Source organism: Pempheris klunzingeri, chromosome 13, assembly GCF_042242105.1.
Source record: "Pempheris klunzingeri isolate RE-2024b chromosome 13, fPemKlu1.hap1, whole genome shotgun sequence".
NCBI lineage: Eukaryota > Metazoa > Chordata > Actinopteri > Acropomatiformes > Pempheridae > Pempheris > Pempheris klunzingeri.
The window spans coordinates 16,048,507-16,068,164 of NC_092024.1; the positions used below are offsets into that span (position 1 = coordinate 16,048,507).

The window sequence follows — 19,658 nt, forward strand, 5'->3', positions numbered from 1 at the left end:
TTTCATTCTTCTGACAATCACTGCAGAGATTTGCCGCAGCCAGGAGCCACAGATTGACGAGGGATAGTGAGCGAACGAGGCAGACAATGTCGAGAGTGGCAGCAGAAAAGCATGATATGATAAGATAGTGGCATTTGTGATACTGTGTTAAAACAGAGCGCAAGATGCAAATAACACTGGGCTTATCTGTGAATGTGATTAAAAAGCGAATGTTTGGGACACAGTGTTTAACCTACATACCCTATCCCCAGTGATTTCCACACAGAAAGTCCCTCTTATCTGCTAATAGACCTTGGTAATCCCTCAAACACGCATGTACCGCACACTGGCAGTTTCTGAATGCTGGATGAGAGACGAGTCGGCTAGAAACCAACAGATGGTTCGTACTACATGGGAAGACGGTTCTATTGTTCTACTGAGAGGCAAGCTCAAGGTTTGTTCATGTCAGTCAGGGCTCACTACAGCAAACCAAATGGTTTGTCGATAATTCTTCCATTAAATTACATCAACAATCTGGAAATAGTTCTGAAGCTCAGGTTGCAGGACTGCCTGGGCCCAATCGTATCCTCCCTTGCTCGATAAACCCAGCTGTCCGACTCAATGTTGAATTTTTAAGCTAAATATACAATACAGTGTATATTACTACATCCTTGAGTAAGATTTGGTCAGATTTGAGTAAATGGCATAAATCATGACCTCTGTAGCATCAACAAAGACAGCTGACTTGCAAAATGTTGACTTATTGAATCATCACTCGTGATCAGTAAACACACAAGGGTAACATAAGGATGATCACCCAGGGTTCGGCACAAATCACTCAGAAGTGGGACATGCATAATGTCACCTCAATGTGAACCTCAACCCGAGAAAGCAAACAATGGGAGACGCATAATGTTCAAGGTAAGGACTGCAATTTAACTTAACTTGAATTTTCCCCTCAAAGAGAGTGACCGATATTTGTTACATCGCAGTTTGCAAACTCTCACCAGATCAAATGAGTGCCAATCAGTTACTTTTTATAAGTAATGTCAAAGCGAAGAGGGAAAGTGCATGCTCTGGGGGATGTTTGGCAGAAAATCAGAGAGCAGAGAGAGAGATTGTAGTGGACCCGTAGTGGAGATCAGCAGTGTGACCATATCCAGAAAATTAGATTAACTGAATTAGAGGGATTAGATTGACTACAGCTGGATTGGACCTGATGCCTCTAAGAAAAGAGAAAGAGAGAGCAAATGAGGGAGCGCAGCGCGCGAGTGAGAGGGCAAACAAGGAAAGGAGGCTAGCCGGGAGAGTGAGATGTAAAGAAGTTTCTTTGGGAGTTGGGTGGAAAAGTCGTATTGCGGTAGAGAGAGGAAGGGAAGGAGAAGACAGCTCAGCAGATTTAGGCATCCTGGGTAACTTTTAGGGGCTGGCACTGAAGTGAGCAGCTGATGCTGTCGCGGCCGGTCCTCGCTCCTAAAGGTTCAGCTGAGTTCTCCTGCTCAGCAGCACTCAGCTTAAGCTTGAGTGCCCCTCAGTGGTTAAATATGGGCATACATGATGAACCTCTGAGCGTGATTGTGTCAAAAGACGACACATGAGGGCATCGAGTAGACGTGAAAATACTACACAACTGCACATAATGTAAAGCAAAACATTAATACTGGTATCATGTTTTAGTTTAAATCTTAAAGCCCTCTGAACTAATTATACTTTTCATGTTTTGGCTAAGCACCATTCCCATCCCTAGATTATTTGGCCTGGTTTGACCTCCTCCTGCTCCTCCTGCTCCTCCTCCTCCTCCAGTGGCATGTGATAAGAGGCCATTACCAGCCCATTATCCTGGACGGAACAAGTGTCATGTATGAATAACAGGTCAGGTGTGTGTGTGTGTGTTTGTGTGTGTGTGAGAGCGTGCATCAGAGAAAGACAGAGCTCTAACCAGTGGAGATGAAGCTTAAATCAATGTGATTAATTCCTGTTAATTGCTGCCCCCTGGTGTCAGTGCTGCAGTTGTCGTTACTTTGCTGATACGCAAGGATTCGCGCTCCGCCTCTTTGCCCAGAAGATAAATCTTCCACGTCGATAGAGAGACAGATACAAACTCCTGCTGCTTCACAGCTTCACACTGCGGTTACCTCTGGCCCAGACACAGCAAAAAAAAAAACTATACTTACAATAACTTGGCTTGTGTCCCTCCAATCCTCTAGTGGTATTTGGAGAATATTAACAAAGTTGTGGTGATGTATCAAAGACAAACAGGAAATGACAGATTTTGTTATGAATTCTCCCTCCTGCATATTCCACCGTGATTTAGAGGCTTCACGCAGCCTGCACTGCAAAACTGCAGGGCGTTGTCTGCATACTGATGTCCTGCTCACTCTGAGGATTTCAGGCCGCCTGCCATTGTTTTAACAGGACGATCCCTCACACAGCAAACACAGATATTACAAGAACGTGGAAAAACATTTCAAAGGCACAATATCTCCAAAACGCAGATAGAGAAAGAGGCAAGAATTCTGGCGGGGGAAAAAAAAATCTAAGTTTGTCATGTTTGAAATGATTCTGCCCCCTCCTTTCAAAACACACACGCCATGCAGGTCAGAATCTGAATCAGCCTGCACGTCCTCCAGTCACACATCAGTGTAAACACAGACTAACTTGAGCTGATATGTAAGGAAGATTAATCAGTCAAAGCCAGTGATGTGACTTTGAGATGTCAATTGTATTACTACCTGATCGGTTTCTGCCTCTGTTATAACTTCAGGTGAATGAGTCATCAAAGAGAAATAATGAGATCTATCTGAATATCCCACCGAAGCTACCAGACAGAAAGTATAAAAAGAAACCCGAATTCAGCTCAGGTCAGCATCTTTGGGGCGTGAAACAGCTGCATGAATCTGCCCCCGACCAGAGAAACACCCCGTTTGATGTATGTCTTCAAAAGGAGCAGACCGACTCACATGATCGCCCCTTCCATGTGATGGGGCGAGAGCAGCGAGTGCTCCCAGAAAAAGGAAAGATTGCATGTCACTTCTTGTTTGATGCTCATCAGTTTCTTCAGTCAAGTCAATTTTATTAGAGATAGCCGCACTAGAGGAGTGGGCTGCTGGATCAATAATGATGCCACATCTTACCATGAGACTCATGCAGGCTGTATGTCCCTAAGGTTTAAAGGTGGTAAAAGCATCAGGAGAGACCAAGATCTTGTATGGCTCTATTACACACTAGCATTTCACTGGAACAGCGAGCATCCCTAATGTTTTGTACCTTGTATTACAACACATAATCCTGTGTGTGCTTTATTGTGAACATAAATGGCATAAAAAGGTCCACAAGGAAGTGGGTCACTGCAGATCTTTTCCCTCCACCCCTGTTTGTCTTCTGAAACTTTCCAGCAGGAGCTTACGGTGGTATTTATACTGTGTAAGCAGAGAAGATGCCTCTGTATGCTTTTCCCTTCATCTCCAAAATATTCCTTTAGGTTTATTAATAATCACAACAAACTATATTGCGTGATATTTTTTTTCCCCCTAACCCAACGCACAATTACATATCTTATCATGCTAAGCATAAAAGTACAAAAACGAGTAAAGTCAGTAAATTTTGACCAACTTTCACAAAAAGAGCACCAATACTGGAAGAGATAAAAGCGTGACAGAGAAGTGTGTGAGGTAGATACAGATCAGGGTAATGAATGATGATTCCAGCCTGGCTGACATTGCACTCCACAGGAACTCAAAGGCAGAGGGGAGAATGGGAGGCCCGATTTAGAGCAAGCAGCTGTTGTGCACTTCGCCTCACTACGCATCTGCCAAGTCACTGTTGGCAGGTTGCTGAGGTGACTTCCCGAGCTCCACCAGTCGGTCCCTGCCTCTTTATTACAGAAAAATTCTAATCTTTTCTGTTAACAGAGTAACATCTCAGACATCTCAGGTCACACCGTGGCCACTGTCGTAAGGGGAAGTAATTCATGAGTCTGAACCGCTGTAATGAAAAGGTACGGACTCCTCCCTCCTCATCCAGTTAGTTCAGGAAGCTGCATCACATGTGCTGACTGTGCCTGCCTGTGAGATGTAGCTCTTGCTCGTTGGTGCCATGTGACTACACGCACGTGTGTCATCGCTCTGCCTTGGTAAATGCCACGTTGTGTAAGATCAGGCGGCGGTCTTCACCATGCTGCTGTCTAACCTATTGCCTGTTCTAAGTTATGCTTTGCTACTGATTTTGGATTTTACTGTTTACAAGTAATCCCATGTGGAACCAAGTGGTGCTGCCCGTTCTGAGCAATCTTTGCAATTGTCCACCCGTGACCATTAGAGTATGGCTGCAACAATCAATTATTTTTATTACAGTTCAGTCTATCAATATCGAATTGCTGTGTTTTTATATGGTCTATAAAATGTTCAAGAATAATGAAAAATGCTTCAGCCACGTGGATTTAATATGTGCTTATAGAGAATGACAGAGTTGATATTTCTCTTCTAGGCTCTGACCACGTCATTCCCTGCAAGCATACACACCAAGCTCAGCTCAGTAGATAGAGTGACGACATTAAGCACCTTCTGAGAGGCACTAAAGTATCGTTCACACATAGTTCCAGATAAATTACTGGGATAACCTTTCAGGCACCGCTAGTGATTTTCATTTATCACACATGCAGCTACTGTACATTCAGCAACATTTCTGTCAGGCGTTTTCTCGAAGCATGCTACGGCGATGCTGGAAGAGATGGGGAAAGAAAAAGTCCAGCAGATGGAGGTAATGCGACACTTGTGAATGCCAAACTCTTAACTCAACAGAGGACGATGAGGGCAAGGCCAGATGTGCTTCCACTTTCCAGCCATTCTTGAAAAAATTAGCTTATTTGCAAACAAAATGACTTGTATTGCTTGTTCGTTATCAAGTCACCCACAAAGGCACCGGAAAGGCATCTGCAAACAAGTCGTGCATTCAAATGCATCATCGGCATCAGCACAGTCTCTGTGTGAAAGTGTCTTCCATTTCGCTTGTCCCTGGAATATTACTGCTTTCATTCATTACAAAACCGTATTCCCTAAAATGCTACTAGTCTTGAGGAGGGAAATTGCAGAACAGATGTTCCTGAATATTGATCCCTGCTCCCATTCACACATGGGCCCCTGCAGGAAAAGTTCCTTAACATTTCAGGCATAGACTGCATGCATTAAAGGGGCTTAGGACTGAGAGAAACGAGCTCACACAGCAGCGAGCGTTTGAGAAGTAAACTCATATCACCATATCGCACAACCCACCGAACAACCAAAGAAAAATAAATACAAGCCACTCCAAGAATTTTGCAGTTAATAAATATTGCACAAAGGCAGAAGGCAGCAAGAGCATAAAAGCAGAAACCGCCAGAAGAAACCATGACATCGACCACAAGCGGATCAGCAGAAGAGCGAGTAAACTGTAGCAACAGCAGCCTCATAGTGTTGTTTATGAAAGGTCACATGAGCAGCAGCAGCAAGTGTTTGAGGCAGTGATGCAGCTTAGATGTGTGGCAGCATAGCAGTGCAAAAGGGTGGGCAGCAGAGATTTTTATCTGGCTTATCGAAAAGTGTGCAGTGGATATATGTTTGCATTTGCTTATAGAGTATGTTCATCATTTTAGCAGATAGGGTGACTTTGTCTTACTACACTAGTGCACACGCTTTGCTTGAGACTGCATTGGTTAATTAAGATAAACAACACATGCAGCACCTATATAAAATCTATATATAAAATATATTACTCCTAATAGTGCCTCTCTTCCACAGTAAGATTAGTGGGAAAGCTAAGGCTATGTAAACATTTAGTATAAGATTACTTTTATGCATACGTGTGCCTGTCTATTAACAGTGTTGATCTCCTTTTGAATCAGCTGTGAAAACTGGATTTGTGGCTCTTCTGAAGACACTGAAAATAATGTATTGTCAAATGTTATTGGGGCATTGATACTGCTAATGTGGAATTTCCTGTTAGATCAGCTTAGCTACAGTTTAAAGGCATCTTTGAAATGCATTACTCTGTGAGTAATCTCAGAGCACTCATGTTTTGCAAGTGGCTACGTAGATATCATTTACCTCATAGCACATGCAAACATACAAACTATGAGAAATAGTTTTGCAGCACTTTATTCTAGTGGAAACAGTTTGTAGGACTCCTGTACGGACACACTTCTCTTCACTTTCCAGAACACCTGAGGGACTCAGGCAATATCTTGTTGCAGTTATTAAACTTTGACTTTGGGCCAAAATCCAGTCCCGACTAATAGGACTACTCAGGAATCATTGGAGAGATTTGTATGTGATAATGAAAAATAGAGGTGCAGTCCCAATTCACTCAGCCTTCTCACCTCTGGGTATAACTTGTTATTACTCCTGTGGAGTTTGGGGGAAGTCGGCAGATTAAAAAGGAGTTGCCCTGAGGCTGCTGGGCCAGCCAGTTAGTTAGTCAGGCGGCCACCGAGCCTCTCCTGATGTGACACCGACTCCCCGGCTGGCAGGAATGTCAATGCACCTCTCAAGGTGACACCTGACCGGACACATTCTCCAGTCTTGCGCTAAGACCACTCAAAAGTCAGTACCCTATGAAGTGTTGAGATAAATCTAAATGACAAGTCCTAACATATAATACTCAGTGGTGGAATATAGCTAAGGGCATTTATTCACTAGTGTACTTGTACAAAAGTTTGAGGTAAGTATTTCCATTTTTGTTACTTTGCACTTCTACTCAACAGCTACATTTATGGATAAATAATTACTCTGCAGTGATAAAAAACAAAGTTAAAAAACAATGATGACTGTAGAGCATATGATGCAGTGGATAAATGTATATAAGACAGAATTATTCAACTCCACTTTGATCAGCTATAGTATTAAAATAATGGTTACACATTACCGTATCTGTAATAATAATGTGATCCGTATCTCCTGCACAAAGAATACTTTTTAGTAAGTTAGTAAAGTAAAGTAGTAAAGTTTAGTTGAGTAAAATGGTATGTTCTAATGACTTTTCCATGTAAAGTAGCTTTATAGTGTAACACTGCTGCTATCTTGCTAAGTAAATGTCTTTGAATACTTTTGAGATGCAGACAATATGCAGCCATACAAAACAGCAGATTTCTATGGAGAAAAGGCAATTTAGAAATCTCAATAACAACCTCTGTCTTCAAGACATTTACTGGTATGAATTGTGCTCTGTCTGCAGGTTGGGAAAATGTTTGACGGCTTAACTGCCTACTTGCTCTGTCCCACTGTAACTCAGGTCCCTGTCAAGACATTCACAGTAGCAATTACTGGTATTGAACAGCTCTCAATCAGCCCTGAGCTCAGGCCTTCAACCTGCAATCAATGTATACATTACAGTGAAATTACACACTAATAATCAGCTCCTCTAGTCAATAAACTACTGTGCAATAAAGCTTGCTGACAACGTGGATGGGTTTTTGTTCAAGGTTAGGGCACCCTCCAGTGGTCTACAAAGGTAATTCAACTGTGATTGTGGCACATATAGAAATTTATTCTAGCTCTAAAATGAATCAGGTTACATACTTTGAGACACATAATCTCTTCAAGGTGACGTGGTGCCAGAGCAGGGAGAGAAAGAGAGAGGAGAGCTTAACAATTTGGGCTGAGTTTTAAGAAAGCAGCCAGGAGTGATTCACGGGAGTTGGCAGAGTGAGTAATGGTAGCACAGATCTGTACTGGGGCTTTTATGATGTACTTACCTCCCCCTCTGCAGCACTAAAAGCTACAGATCATGGATTTCAGCGCTGCTACTACACTTACTGCCCTTCTGCTTGTTAGATTGGCCTGCATCATTAACTGGATGATTAAAATGCCATTAAGACGTGGCAAGGAGGGAGAGGATGCCATAGATGTTTTGATAAGATTCATCTCTGCTCACTTGACTCTTTTATACCTTCATAAGTCTTTGTCAACGACCAGGCTTACCGGTTTCTTCCTTCATTCTGTGAGAAGAGAGAATGGGTTTAAAGTGCAGTTTCTTTTTGGTATAAATACAATGATGTGAGTTCTACAAAGACATATTTACTTTTCTGTGCTGGACATACATGGTTGGTTGTGATGCTGGCAACATATAATAAAAAGGATATTAGGGTATAAACATCTATCGGTCAGTCTTTAGAGCATCAACTTTGAGCCTTTGTTCTAAATTACTCTTTCTAGTCCTTTGACTTTATAAGCACGAGATAATTCTAAAACATTTTAAATCTTTCACAGCTCCACTGACAACAGAAGTGTAGTAAGAACTCTAGATATTACTGTATGTGGTTATGGACACCATAATGGCGCTTGTGTGATAGACCTTAGTGAACCAAAGCATATTTGGTCAAATCAGCTTTATAATAGTATGATCCCATAAAGTCAGATGTACACTCCCCTCCAAAAGTATTGGAACAGTGAGGCCAATTCCTTTATTTTTGCTGTAGACTGAAAACATTTTAGTTTGACATCAAAAGATGAATATGAGACAAGAGATCAACATTTCAGCTTTTATTTCCAGGTATTTACATCTGGATCTGATACACAACATAGAAGTTAGCACCTTTTGTTTGAACCCACCCGTTTTTCATGTGAGCAAAAGTATTGGAACATGTGACTGACAGGTGTGTTTTGTTGCCCTGGTGTGTCCTGTTACATTGATTATTCAAACAATAAATAGCGCTGAATGTCTACGTTCAGTATCAGATTTGGGGTTTGCCGGTGCAGACTGCATTTATAGTTAGAGGCGTAACCAACAAGAAAACCAGAGAGCTGTCCATGGGTGAAAAACAAGCAATTGTGAAGCTGAGAGAAGATGGAAAATCAATCAGAGTCATTGCACAAACATTGGCCATAGCCAGTACAACCATTTGGAATGTCCTGAAGAAGAAAGAAACCACTGGTGTACTAAGTAACAGACGTCGAACGGGTAGACCAAGGAAAACAGCAGCAGTTGATGAAGAAACATTGTGAGAGCTGTAAAGAAAGACCCTAAAACAACTGTTGGTGACATCAGCATCAACCTCCAGAGAGCAGGAGAGAAGGTGTCACAGTCTACTGTTCGCAGAAGACTTCATGAACAAAAGTACAGAGGCCACACCAGAAGATGCAAACCACTCATTAGCAAGAAGAATAGGAAGGCCAGGCTGGGATTTGCCAAAAAGCCCAGAGACAAGCCTAAAAATTCTGGGACAAAGTTTTATGGACTGATGAGACAAAGATGAACCTTTACCAAAGTGATGGAATGTCATGGCTTGGGCTTGCATGGCTTCTTCTGGGACGGGCTCATTCATCTTCATTGATGATGTAACACATGATGGCAGCAGCAAAATGAGCTCAGAAGTCTACAGAGACATTTTGTCTGCCAATTTAAAGAAAGATGCAACCAAACTGAGTGGGAGATCCTTCATGGTGCAGCAAGATAATGATTCAAAACACACTGCCAAAACAACACAGGAGTTCATCAGGGGCAAGAAGTGGGAGGTTTTAGACTGGCCAAGTCAATCTCCAGACTTCAACCCTGTAGAGCATGCATTTTACCTGCTAAAGAGCAGACTGAAGGGAGAAACCCCCCAAAACAAACCACAACTGAAAGAGGCTGCGGTGAAAGCCTGGAAAAGCATCACAAAAGCAGAATGCAAAAGTTTGGTGATGTCAATGGGTCACAGGCTTGATGCAGTTATTGCAAGCAAAGGATTTGCAACTAAATATTAAGTCTTTTCACGTTAATCTATTTTAAGTCTATCTGTTCCAATACTTTTGCTCACCTAAAAATCTGGTGTTCCGTTACACATAATGCTATCTTCTAAGTTGTGTATCAGATCCAGATGTAAATACCTGGAAATAAAAGCTGAAATGTTGATCTCTTGTCTCATATTCATCTTTTGATGTCAAACCCAAATGTTTTCAGTCTACAGCAAAAATAAAGGAACTGGCCTCACTGTTCCAATACTTTCGAGGGGAGTGTACATTTTGAAATAAATCTGCATTGTGTTTAATTGATCATAATACAATAGGCTGTTTTATTATGTTTCACAACTAAGTTGTATTAGAAGAGGTAGGTTCATGTGGTGTGTCTTTGGTTGAGACATACATGCACACACACACATATTGCACATCACATATGCGTACAATTACAAACTTTTAGTCTTATCAGTGGTGAGGCGTAAAGACTTGTTGCCTTACGTCAGGGGTGTCAAACATGGGGCCTGCAGGATGACTTTGCAAAACATAAAAATTACAGAGAAGACATTAACTGCGATTTTAAATTTGTCCACTGTTCAGGTCCAGATATCTGCGACTAAATGTTTTGTGCCTTTGTAGATACACTGTGATCTGTAAGTTGTAATGCACACGTGCAAATGATGAACTGAGGCATGATACAGTTCATTAAATGTGAACATTTTCAGAATGTAAAATTTGGAGTTGTCGTTATTTATAGGTTATTGTGCTATGATTTTACAGGTCCAGCCCACTTGAGAGCAAATTGGGCTGTATGTTACGGTGGCCGGGAGGTGCAAAACTATGTTTCAATACGAGAAACACTTTTACAAAGCTGGAGACAAATTTACATTTTAGAAAACATTTTTACAAATCAGAAAACAAAATTACATTGCCATAACACATTTACAAGTCCTGAGACAAATTTACATTTGAGAAAACAAATTTACAAGACGTGAAACACTTTTACAAACGCTGAGACAAATTTACAAGTAACTTTTTAAACCGAAAAGGGAATGTACCGCGTTAATCGGCTCATATGTTCGCCACAAAACGGGCAAAAGACCACTTGACTGCCGTCCATCGTGGGTCACCATGAACTCCTTATCACTTCCGGTTCTACTCGACAGTTGGTACATTCCCTTTCCGGTTGAAAAAGTTACTTGTAAATTTGTTTCGGCCGCTTGTAAAAGTGTTTCGTCACTTGTAAATTTGTCTCTGCGTTTATAAAGCGTTTCACATCTTGTAAATTTGTTTTCTCAAATGTAAATTTGTCTCAGGACTTGCAAATATGTTATGGCAATGTAATTTTGTTCTCTGATTTGTAAAAATGTTTTCTAAAATGTAAATTTGTCTCCAGCTTTGTAAAAGTGTTTCTCGTATTGTAAAATTGTTTTGCACCTCCCGGCCACCGTAGTATGTGGCCCCTGAACTAAAATGACTTTGACACCCCTGCCTTACGTTGTGCTGACACTGCCCTCTGCAGGGGAAAGAGAACAATGTCACGGTGAGCAGCCAAATCCAAAAACTAAAACTGTGATGAAACTGTAGACATTAACAGTAAAAGGCACTCATAAAGAACCATTTTGATTGTGGATTGGACTTTATTTTACATCTTACAGTATAATAGAGATTCGAGATCAATGTGAAATGAGCATTGTTGTGTGAACTGAGACTGAGCACATCAGAGAAAATGACACAAAGACCCTTTAGACGCTGCCGCTTTTGGCAGCTTATTGTTCATGAATGGAGAAAATCCATGTGAGTAAAACACACAAATGCAATAACATTAAAATAAATGTACAACTTCTGATTCCATTGTTTGATGGAACTGTTAAAGCTGGCTATAAAAAAGGACACTATTTATATATATTTTTATTAAAACAATAAACATCCAAAGTGTTAGAGATAGGAATACAAGCACAATAACAGTTAGGCAACTGGAACGTTTCAGTATGAACTCAACAGTGCTCTGCAAGATAAGGTTGTCGGTGCATTGTATCGTGAATTATAAAATTCAAAATATAAAAAGAATCAAATACATCTCAGTTGTAAGGGTGGTATCTTGCCAGTGAGGAAGCCAAAGTTACAGTCAGTGTGAGAGCAATGACACAAAAAAATACACTACTACACACTGCTGCCGCTGCTATTTGGGACATTTGTCCTTTATCTATAAGTAAACACATCATTATAATAACCAAGCCAAATTATGCAAAAAGCATAAAGTAGGATTACTGAATGTTTAAAGTTGAAATACAGCTGGGAGTAATTTCAAAACATCTCATGGACATGAGACAAATTAGCTCTACATACACTGATAATAGCGCTAGAAGAATTACATGTTTTGCTTTTTACAGTGCAGAAGCTGGTTTAGGAATTGCCCCCCCCCCCAAACAATCCCCTTAACATAAATTATTATACTTAAAAAGCTTATTTTCAAAACAGAGTTCTTCAAGTACACCTCCAAAAACATTGGCAACTGTATTCCAAGTAGTTTTGGTAGTTTTCTAAGTACACAAGTCTAACAGAGGACTAAAAATATTTAATGTTGTTAAATATTCTGTCACCCAAACCACTTTATTCATAATAAACTGAAAACATTTTGACTAATACTGTTTTTATACATTTTGAAATGATGGACAGAACAATGGACTGAAATGGACTCTAAGAGTCAAAGAAAGAAAGAACCATTAAATTGAAAATTTGGGATTTTGATTTCAGTTCTTCTCTGCAGATGCAATTATTTCTTTCAGCTTCAAAATATACTGCCAGAATATTATCTGGGTACCGTCTAAGCATCGGGTAAGTAAATCTTGGCTATCTTCAGGTGTGTATGTGTTGTTAATTTGTGCAGCACATGTATGAAAGCCATGAGGGGGCCCGTCACTCATAAATCAGACGGTGTAACGACTGCGGTGCTCATAAATGACTCAACGATTAATAACCTGTGAGACAAGCTGTTCCTTGTCTTGGGATGATTGCTGATAATGACTTGTCAGCATGTGAGCACTCACATTAGTGTTCTGAGCATATGAAAAGGGGAAGTGTTTAGACTGGCCACAGTTATCAAATACAGTCATGGCTGTGGCTTGTGGCTTTTTTTTTGGCAAACAGAAGCATGAATCATTCTGCTGACAGTCTGAAGAAATGTTGTTTACCTCTCTTCCTCCCCAACTGCTTGATGAGTCACCATCAGAAGATGCACCCGAATACAGTTATTCAAAACATTAAAATGTTAACATTGTTAACAAATAGTAATCATATTAAAATGTTTAAAAAGAATAAAGTCTGGAATCCTTCTCCTGTACAGCGACTGGCGATTCTTGATCCCCCCCACCCCCAGTTGGTTTTGGCAGTGGTCTAACACTTGTGCTTCATCGCAAGCTGTAAGAAAAATTGGGGTGGGGGTGAGGGATGATACAGTGAGAATTTTAAGTTACCCGATCAGTGAAATGCCATCCAGTAGACCTAACAGACTGTCTTCAATGAAATGAGGAAACAGAAGGCACAGGTTTGACTATTTTAGAACGTTCCACAAAAGGAGAAAAAGCTGTTAGAGGAGGTTTGTTATGCAGGTGCTGGAGGGCAGACAGGGGAGCTGGTGCTTTTTATTCAGGCAATGACAAGGCAACATCATTTATCTCATTAACAAGTGCTCTAATGGGCCTTGTTAAAGGGATGACCAAGGCCACCAATCTAACACAAAGCTATGGGGTGTGGAGACGTGAGGATGGAAGACAAATACAAACACAAACAGACTACGGAGCGAGCATGGTGTATGTTGCTGTAGCATGAGGGGGACTGAATTCTGCAGATCGAACAAGTGGGGGCAGTAGAGCATCACACAGAAATGAGGGGTTTTGATCACAACTGAGGAGCGCAGCTGAATCGGCTGCTGTCACAAAGTGAGGCTCAGAAATTGGACTGCAGAAGTGGACTAAAAGAAAAGAGTCAAGGTGACCTTCTGACTACAGCGCAGCTATAGCTGGCTATAATTGTGCAAAAGGTCCACTTAAAGCACATGCAGATGACTTGGAAAGACGGACAACTCAAATCCGTCATAAAACATCCTGTCAAGCCATCTTTAAAGTCATACCCAGCAGAAACATAACAGATGAAATGCAGAACGTCTTGTAAATTCTATCAGGACGGACTTCTTTGTCCATCTGTAAGGCTACAGACTACCCGTTACAGGCAACATCATGATTATGTCTTGATAATAATGCTCAAGACAAATGAGACAAGTTGTAAAAACAAAGAATATAAAAGCTAATGGCAGCAAGTGAAATGAAAAACGCTGGCAAAATGAGTGATTCTTCATGGGGGTTCCACTGTCACTCTCTCCTGAAACCACCAGAGCCACAGCATTTATCTCTGTTTATCACAGTTTTTGCAATACATCACTGTGGGGAAGCTCATCTGTCAGCAGTAAGAGAGCCACGCATGGCTCTTTAAATGTCTTTCAATTATCCCACCATCACTGCTATAGCATTACGCATCGCTCAAACCAGTCCTTTCAATAGGTAGTGGATGGTTGCACTATTACTTTATAGTCATTGACATCCCATTTTACGTGGCACGTCTATCAGTGAAGTCTACCCAGTGCAGCAGGGCTACCTAATTTTACATGTGTGATATACTGTGTGCTATCAGAAGGATAGCTATGAGGATCATAATCAGGTGCGCTCCTTACAAAGCAATGGATTTTTTCTTGTGTTCTGCAGTAAAAAAAATCATATTAGGCTGAGAGCCTCATTAAACAGCATGCAATTAGTTTTTCTGCCAAACAAGAGATATGAGATACATGGAGGGGGAAGGAACACTCTATAGAGAACTACAAAAGAGAGAGTAAATGAGGAAAGAAGAAAAACACTGTTATCTTCCCAGAGCAGAGAGCACCACGGCTGAGAGGCTTGAGTCACAATGAAGCAACTCTTACAAATATCCTCAGGTTTGAGTAAAATGTTTGATCTTCTGGCTGAACTAATAATGACTTTAAAATCACGACTAGATATTCTATAAAACATGAAGAGGGTCACGAAGTCAGAATTTCAATGCACTGTACTGAAATGCATACAGTCAGCCTGATAACCGTGAGGTTAATCTTGCTAACATATTGCCTCACCTTGTGTGCAGTGACAGCGAACTGTTCAGCACTGTTCATCATGTCTGCAGTCCTGTCTTCAGCCCGACCTAATCGCTCGCCGCGCTCATTCAGAGCCTGGCTGGCCTTCTGTACAGCACTCGTCACACTGTCTGCAGCTGAGTGTAGTATACTGTTACCTGCAGATGGGGGAGAGAGTGAAGAACCAAGAAAAACCAAGAAGTGAAGAAGTAAAGTAAAGTAGGACACAGAAAAGAGAGACAAAAGGGAAAAGACTGTGATTCCACTGGTGAACAACAGAACGTAGGAGACCAGCTGAGACAAATTAACCTGTGGCTTTACATGGGTGAAATTAAATAGTGACTCTGGGCGATAGTGCCAATAGTGGAAGACAAAAACATGAAAAAGTAAGTGGTCTCCATCAGGTGCAATGTGGGAAGATGGCTAATGAGTTTCCTTCAAAGCTGATCTCTGTCAAGGGCAGAACAAGTCAAATTAACCTTTTCAAACTGTTAAGTATGCAACACAACAGCAAAACACACGACAACAGATTCAATCTCTCTTTAAGAAAGCGTGTCATTCCTGGTGATGTTTAGCACTGCTTTTTTTCAACTTTGTACTTGTGTCGCCAGCTTTGTGATCACTGTCCCCTTTTCTAAACTATAATGTAATGACTAGAGGATATGTGCTTGGCCCTTCAGACCCAGTCGTGGATTTGAGACAGTGAACACATCTTCCAATAGCCGCTGCAGCCCTGCGGATGTTTCCTCCGACAAGCCATTTATCTACCCCACGTCGGGAGTGCTGCTGTTATGCACTATGTTGGCAACCACACTGCAAACAGCAATTTTCCTGCTGCTTTCTCTTTGGCGGCTGTACTGCTACATCGCTTTGGAGGCATATAATCTTTTATTTCATGTAGATGTATCTGATGGCAACAAGCCAGTTTGGGAAAAACTCTTTTGTGTGCACTGCAACCACTGGTTTCCAAAAACTGACTTTGGGTCTGTGGTGGCCAGGTCCTGACAAGTATTTTTAATTACACCATGGGAGCAGCACCACAGGGTTCACAATGTGACAAATAGACAAAATGATTTGGAAAAAAAAATCTCTGCACACCTGAATGTGTGACAGGTGCGTCAGGGGAAGGTGAAATTTGATAACAACAGGAAGTCCACACACTTACCGACTTGCTGCTGAAATATTTATTAGAGCAGTGTTTCAGTCTGTCCGACCTTCACCAGGGATATGGGCAGCATCACAACCCTTCCCTTCATAGTAGCTGCCTCAACTATCCAATAAGAGGTTGTTTGACTGACAAGCACCTTGAACTTACACAAAGAATATGTATAACCAGTCAGAAAATGGCATTAAAAATGTCAGGAAAGACATAAAATGACACAATATATCAATGATAATGAATTAAATAGATAAACATATTAAATTCAACCTTGACCTGTGACTATTTCATGTCATTTGGAGGGAGACATGTTTAATGTATGATGAGACCCCACCATTGGGCACAATGTTGTGATCTAATAAATATTTCAGCAGCAAGCAAGACAGCGTACTGGAACTCTCATTGTTTTCAAAAAGACAAAATGACTAGAAGCACAATTTTCTGCCTATTTCAATATATATCTTTAAGGTAATGACTGGTGACAACCACTTAAGGACTGTCAAACAATCAGTTAAGTTATACCAAATAATCCACAACTACACTGTCTAGTCCTGTACATTACAAGTAAAAAAAATAATAAAGAAAGACAGAGCAATCACCCAGTGAAAAGATTTTCCAAAGTCTGTATCCTCAGATACACATTAGATGAGTTTGAGGGGAAGAAACAGACAGAGCACGGCTTGAGGCTACTGACTGTATTAAGACTTGACAAGCCTGATTCTATCTACTCCCACAGGAAACTGCAATATACGGAGTGTGTGTCCTGTGGCATCAAGGCAGGTAGGCTGAGTGACAGATAATTGGGAAAACTCTACCGCAGCGGGTTATATGACAGCCCAAAAGCAGACGGCGAGGCCAGCTGGTGTTCCATCAAAAGAAGTTAACTTGATAAAGTCAAAGCAGTTTATGTTGAGACACGCCGATACACAGATGGATGTATGGATGCTCATACACACACCTACGCACACATAAGGAATCAATCAACTTCCCAGAGATTACAGTAAATGAACCACAGACTGCAGGCCACATCGAACACGACAAACACAACTTGACTGATGAAATAAGCTTCATACCTCTCGGAATTTCCCAAATATTCGCATATGTCCACGAAATACTCCACAGTCTACAGCTACAGCATGAATGTAGTATTTACTTCACTGTATCCATTAGCAAGGCAAAGTTAATGAGTAATTATCATACACTGCAGATGTGGATTCTGGTTTACATAGGCTAAAACACATTCCTGCCATGCTTCTGTTTGGAAAAAGAAAACGCTTTTTCTGAGAAGCTTTAGGGCTTCAATAGAAAAGGATAAGACCTTTTCACCTTCAGACAGATTCCTCTTAATCCTCTCCTCCTCTGGAAGAGCCCGGGGAGTAATACTCCCATCATCCTCAATATAACCCCCAGCCTCACAACCCCTCCACACCATGCACTCTCAGAGAGCATCTCCCTTTATTTGTCTGCACACAATTTTCCTTTCTCTGGTGCCTCTCTTCTCCCTTCTCAGGGATCAGTGGTGGGCTGCAGCGTGGGCTCCCCCAGTGGAGAATGTAATTACAGAGAAAGCAGGGTGGGGACATTCTGCAAGGCTTATGAAGGGGGCGGGTGTGGAGCATCGGGAGCTGAATGAAATCTGTAGGAGTAGATTATGTTACGTGATGCCATCACTGTGATCCAAACTCAAAGAGCCGTAATGATTCTTAACTTAGAGTGGGAGCTCATCAGCCTTCACTGTTATCAGTGGGGATAACAGCGGTTCTTTTATGTTACTTAGGAGGTTCATTGGTATTAATCGTCTATACCCTAATGACGCAGGAGATTTAAGTTTTTCCCTGTTGCGACGCTAATGCTGTATTGGCAAATCTAAAAGAGGAGCTTTCGATAAGATTTTGTCAACTTACACTATTGTTTGAGAATGTCCTTCAGTACGAGGCCAAACCTAGTGCATCCACCACACGCCTCTCTCTCAACAATGCAGGAGGAATTTGTTGCCGTACCCCATTCTTTGACAACAGGGACTGAACAAAAAGGCCAACTGTTTTGTGGGAACAAAATATCCCAGAGAATAGGAACTAACATAACAGGGAAAGGGAAAGATCATTCAAAGTTTCCAGTTCTCTGTACGCCATATGCTACAGGCTGCACTGCTATGGAGCTAAAGAAAATAAGCTGACGGTTATCATCAGGAACATGTAAGACACACTTGACAAGATGCTGACAGCCACAAATTCACATTGACTCAGAGCATAAGGGATTGATTAGACTGGATGGTTAACTTTGAGATCAATCACACCTACACAAAAAGATCTATTTGAACAATACATGCTACAGTGCCTTTAATATTTCCACTTTGGAAGCGCACATGATCATCGCTGTGCTGGGATAACGCTGTGGGGTGTAATATGTGTGGGTGTTTTGAAGGGAGAAAGTGTCTAAAAATTTCTTTTAGTTTCAGGGAGCACATACTTATCTGTACTTCAACAAGTACCATCAAAAACCCTCCTTATTATCCTGATATTTCCTGAGGGCTTTAGGCTGCTGTCATCTAACGAAATATATGAAACATTTTGTCAAGGATTTCTATCCTGTGCGGTCCTATTCACATATCCAGAGCTTCTAGACTCTGAAGTACCCAGTAATTGCTGTTATTTTCAACGTGGACTTTCTTTTCCCAGTTTCTGCTATCATAAAGCAGGGAATATTAAAACTCTCTTCACTTATTTTACTGTACATTTATGTAATTCCAATTCTGAGGAAATACATGATTCCATTTTCCTATTGTTAATTAATAAGAAGTAAACTGCAGCTGACATGCTTTATTCACACTATTACAGTCAACTGTACTTAAAAAGTAGAAAAATACCTTTCATGTTGATGTACTGTTGATTTCAAATTCATAAATACACAATTATGTCAAATGTGGCTGTTCCAGTATAAAAAAAAATCCTTTTTCCTGCTTATAGAAGTTATCACCAAGCAGAGGACAGGCAGCCAGAAAGTAAACAAGGAAGTGTGTGAGGAATAGTAGAACAGTATCAAATATATTTCCATATTACAACTGCAATTTTGTCATAAATTCCACCCCAACCACAACTGCATTTACAATTTGAGTGTTTCTGTGATAAAACATCATTTAATTTATTTCTAAATTCCACAGATGCAAATTTCTTCCACTCTCAGTGTGTAACAGCAGCCCTTTCTGAGTAATGGAGGTATAAAGCTCTAAAGTAAATAGGTGACCAGTGGAAACACAATAAATCACCATGAAGACTAAAGCTGGAAACAAAATATTCTAATGAAGCAAAGTACTCGTTGTTTAATCCTGCTCTGGTATTGACAGTTTCAAATGTATTATGCATAAAGAAATGTATAAAATGTGCCCAAAAAAAAAAAAAAAACAAGAAATGGCTAATGTAATCGACATCATAGAGGCATAAAGACACAGCTATGCAGCTCCTGCTGCAAGATAAACCCCTGCTGTACTTTAATTAATGCAAATCTTGACATTATCCGCAGCAGCATAATGAAACTATAGCAGAGGTTCAATCAGCAGGGGCACCTCCCCCCAGCACTCCTAACATATAACTATTATTTCTCTATAGCCTTTTATCCAATCACTTTTCTCCACATTTTTCTTGCAGTCAGTCCTTACACAGTTAAGTCTCTCTTT

General features: G+C 40.9%; 1 protein-coding gene across 1 annotated transcript in view; it reads right to left on the reverse strand.

Annotated features, from left to right (window-relative positions):
- Positions 1-12,431: 12,431 nt before the first annotated feature.
- Positions 12,432-19,658, reverse strand: part of stxbp6 (syntaxin binding protein 6 (amisyn)) — a 55,770-nt gene continuing 48,543 nt past the window's right edge. Inside the window, exons 5-6 of the mRNA XM_070842224.1 lie at positions 14,827-14,984; positions 12,432-13,085 (exon numbers count right to left, since the gene is read on the reverse strand). Of these exons, the coding sequence (XP_070698325.1) occupies positions 13,062-13,085; positions 14,827-14,984 (182 nt within the window). The 3' untranslated portion in view covers positions 12,432-13,061. The remainder of the gene's footprint in view (positions 13,086-14,826; positions 14,985-19,658) is intronic.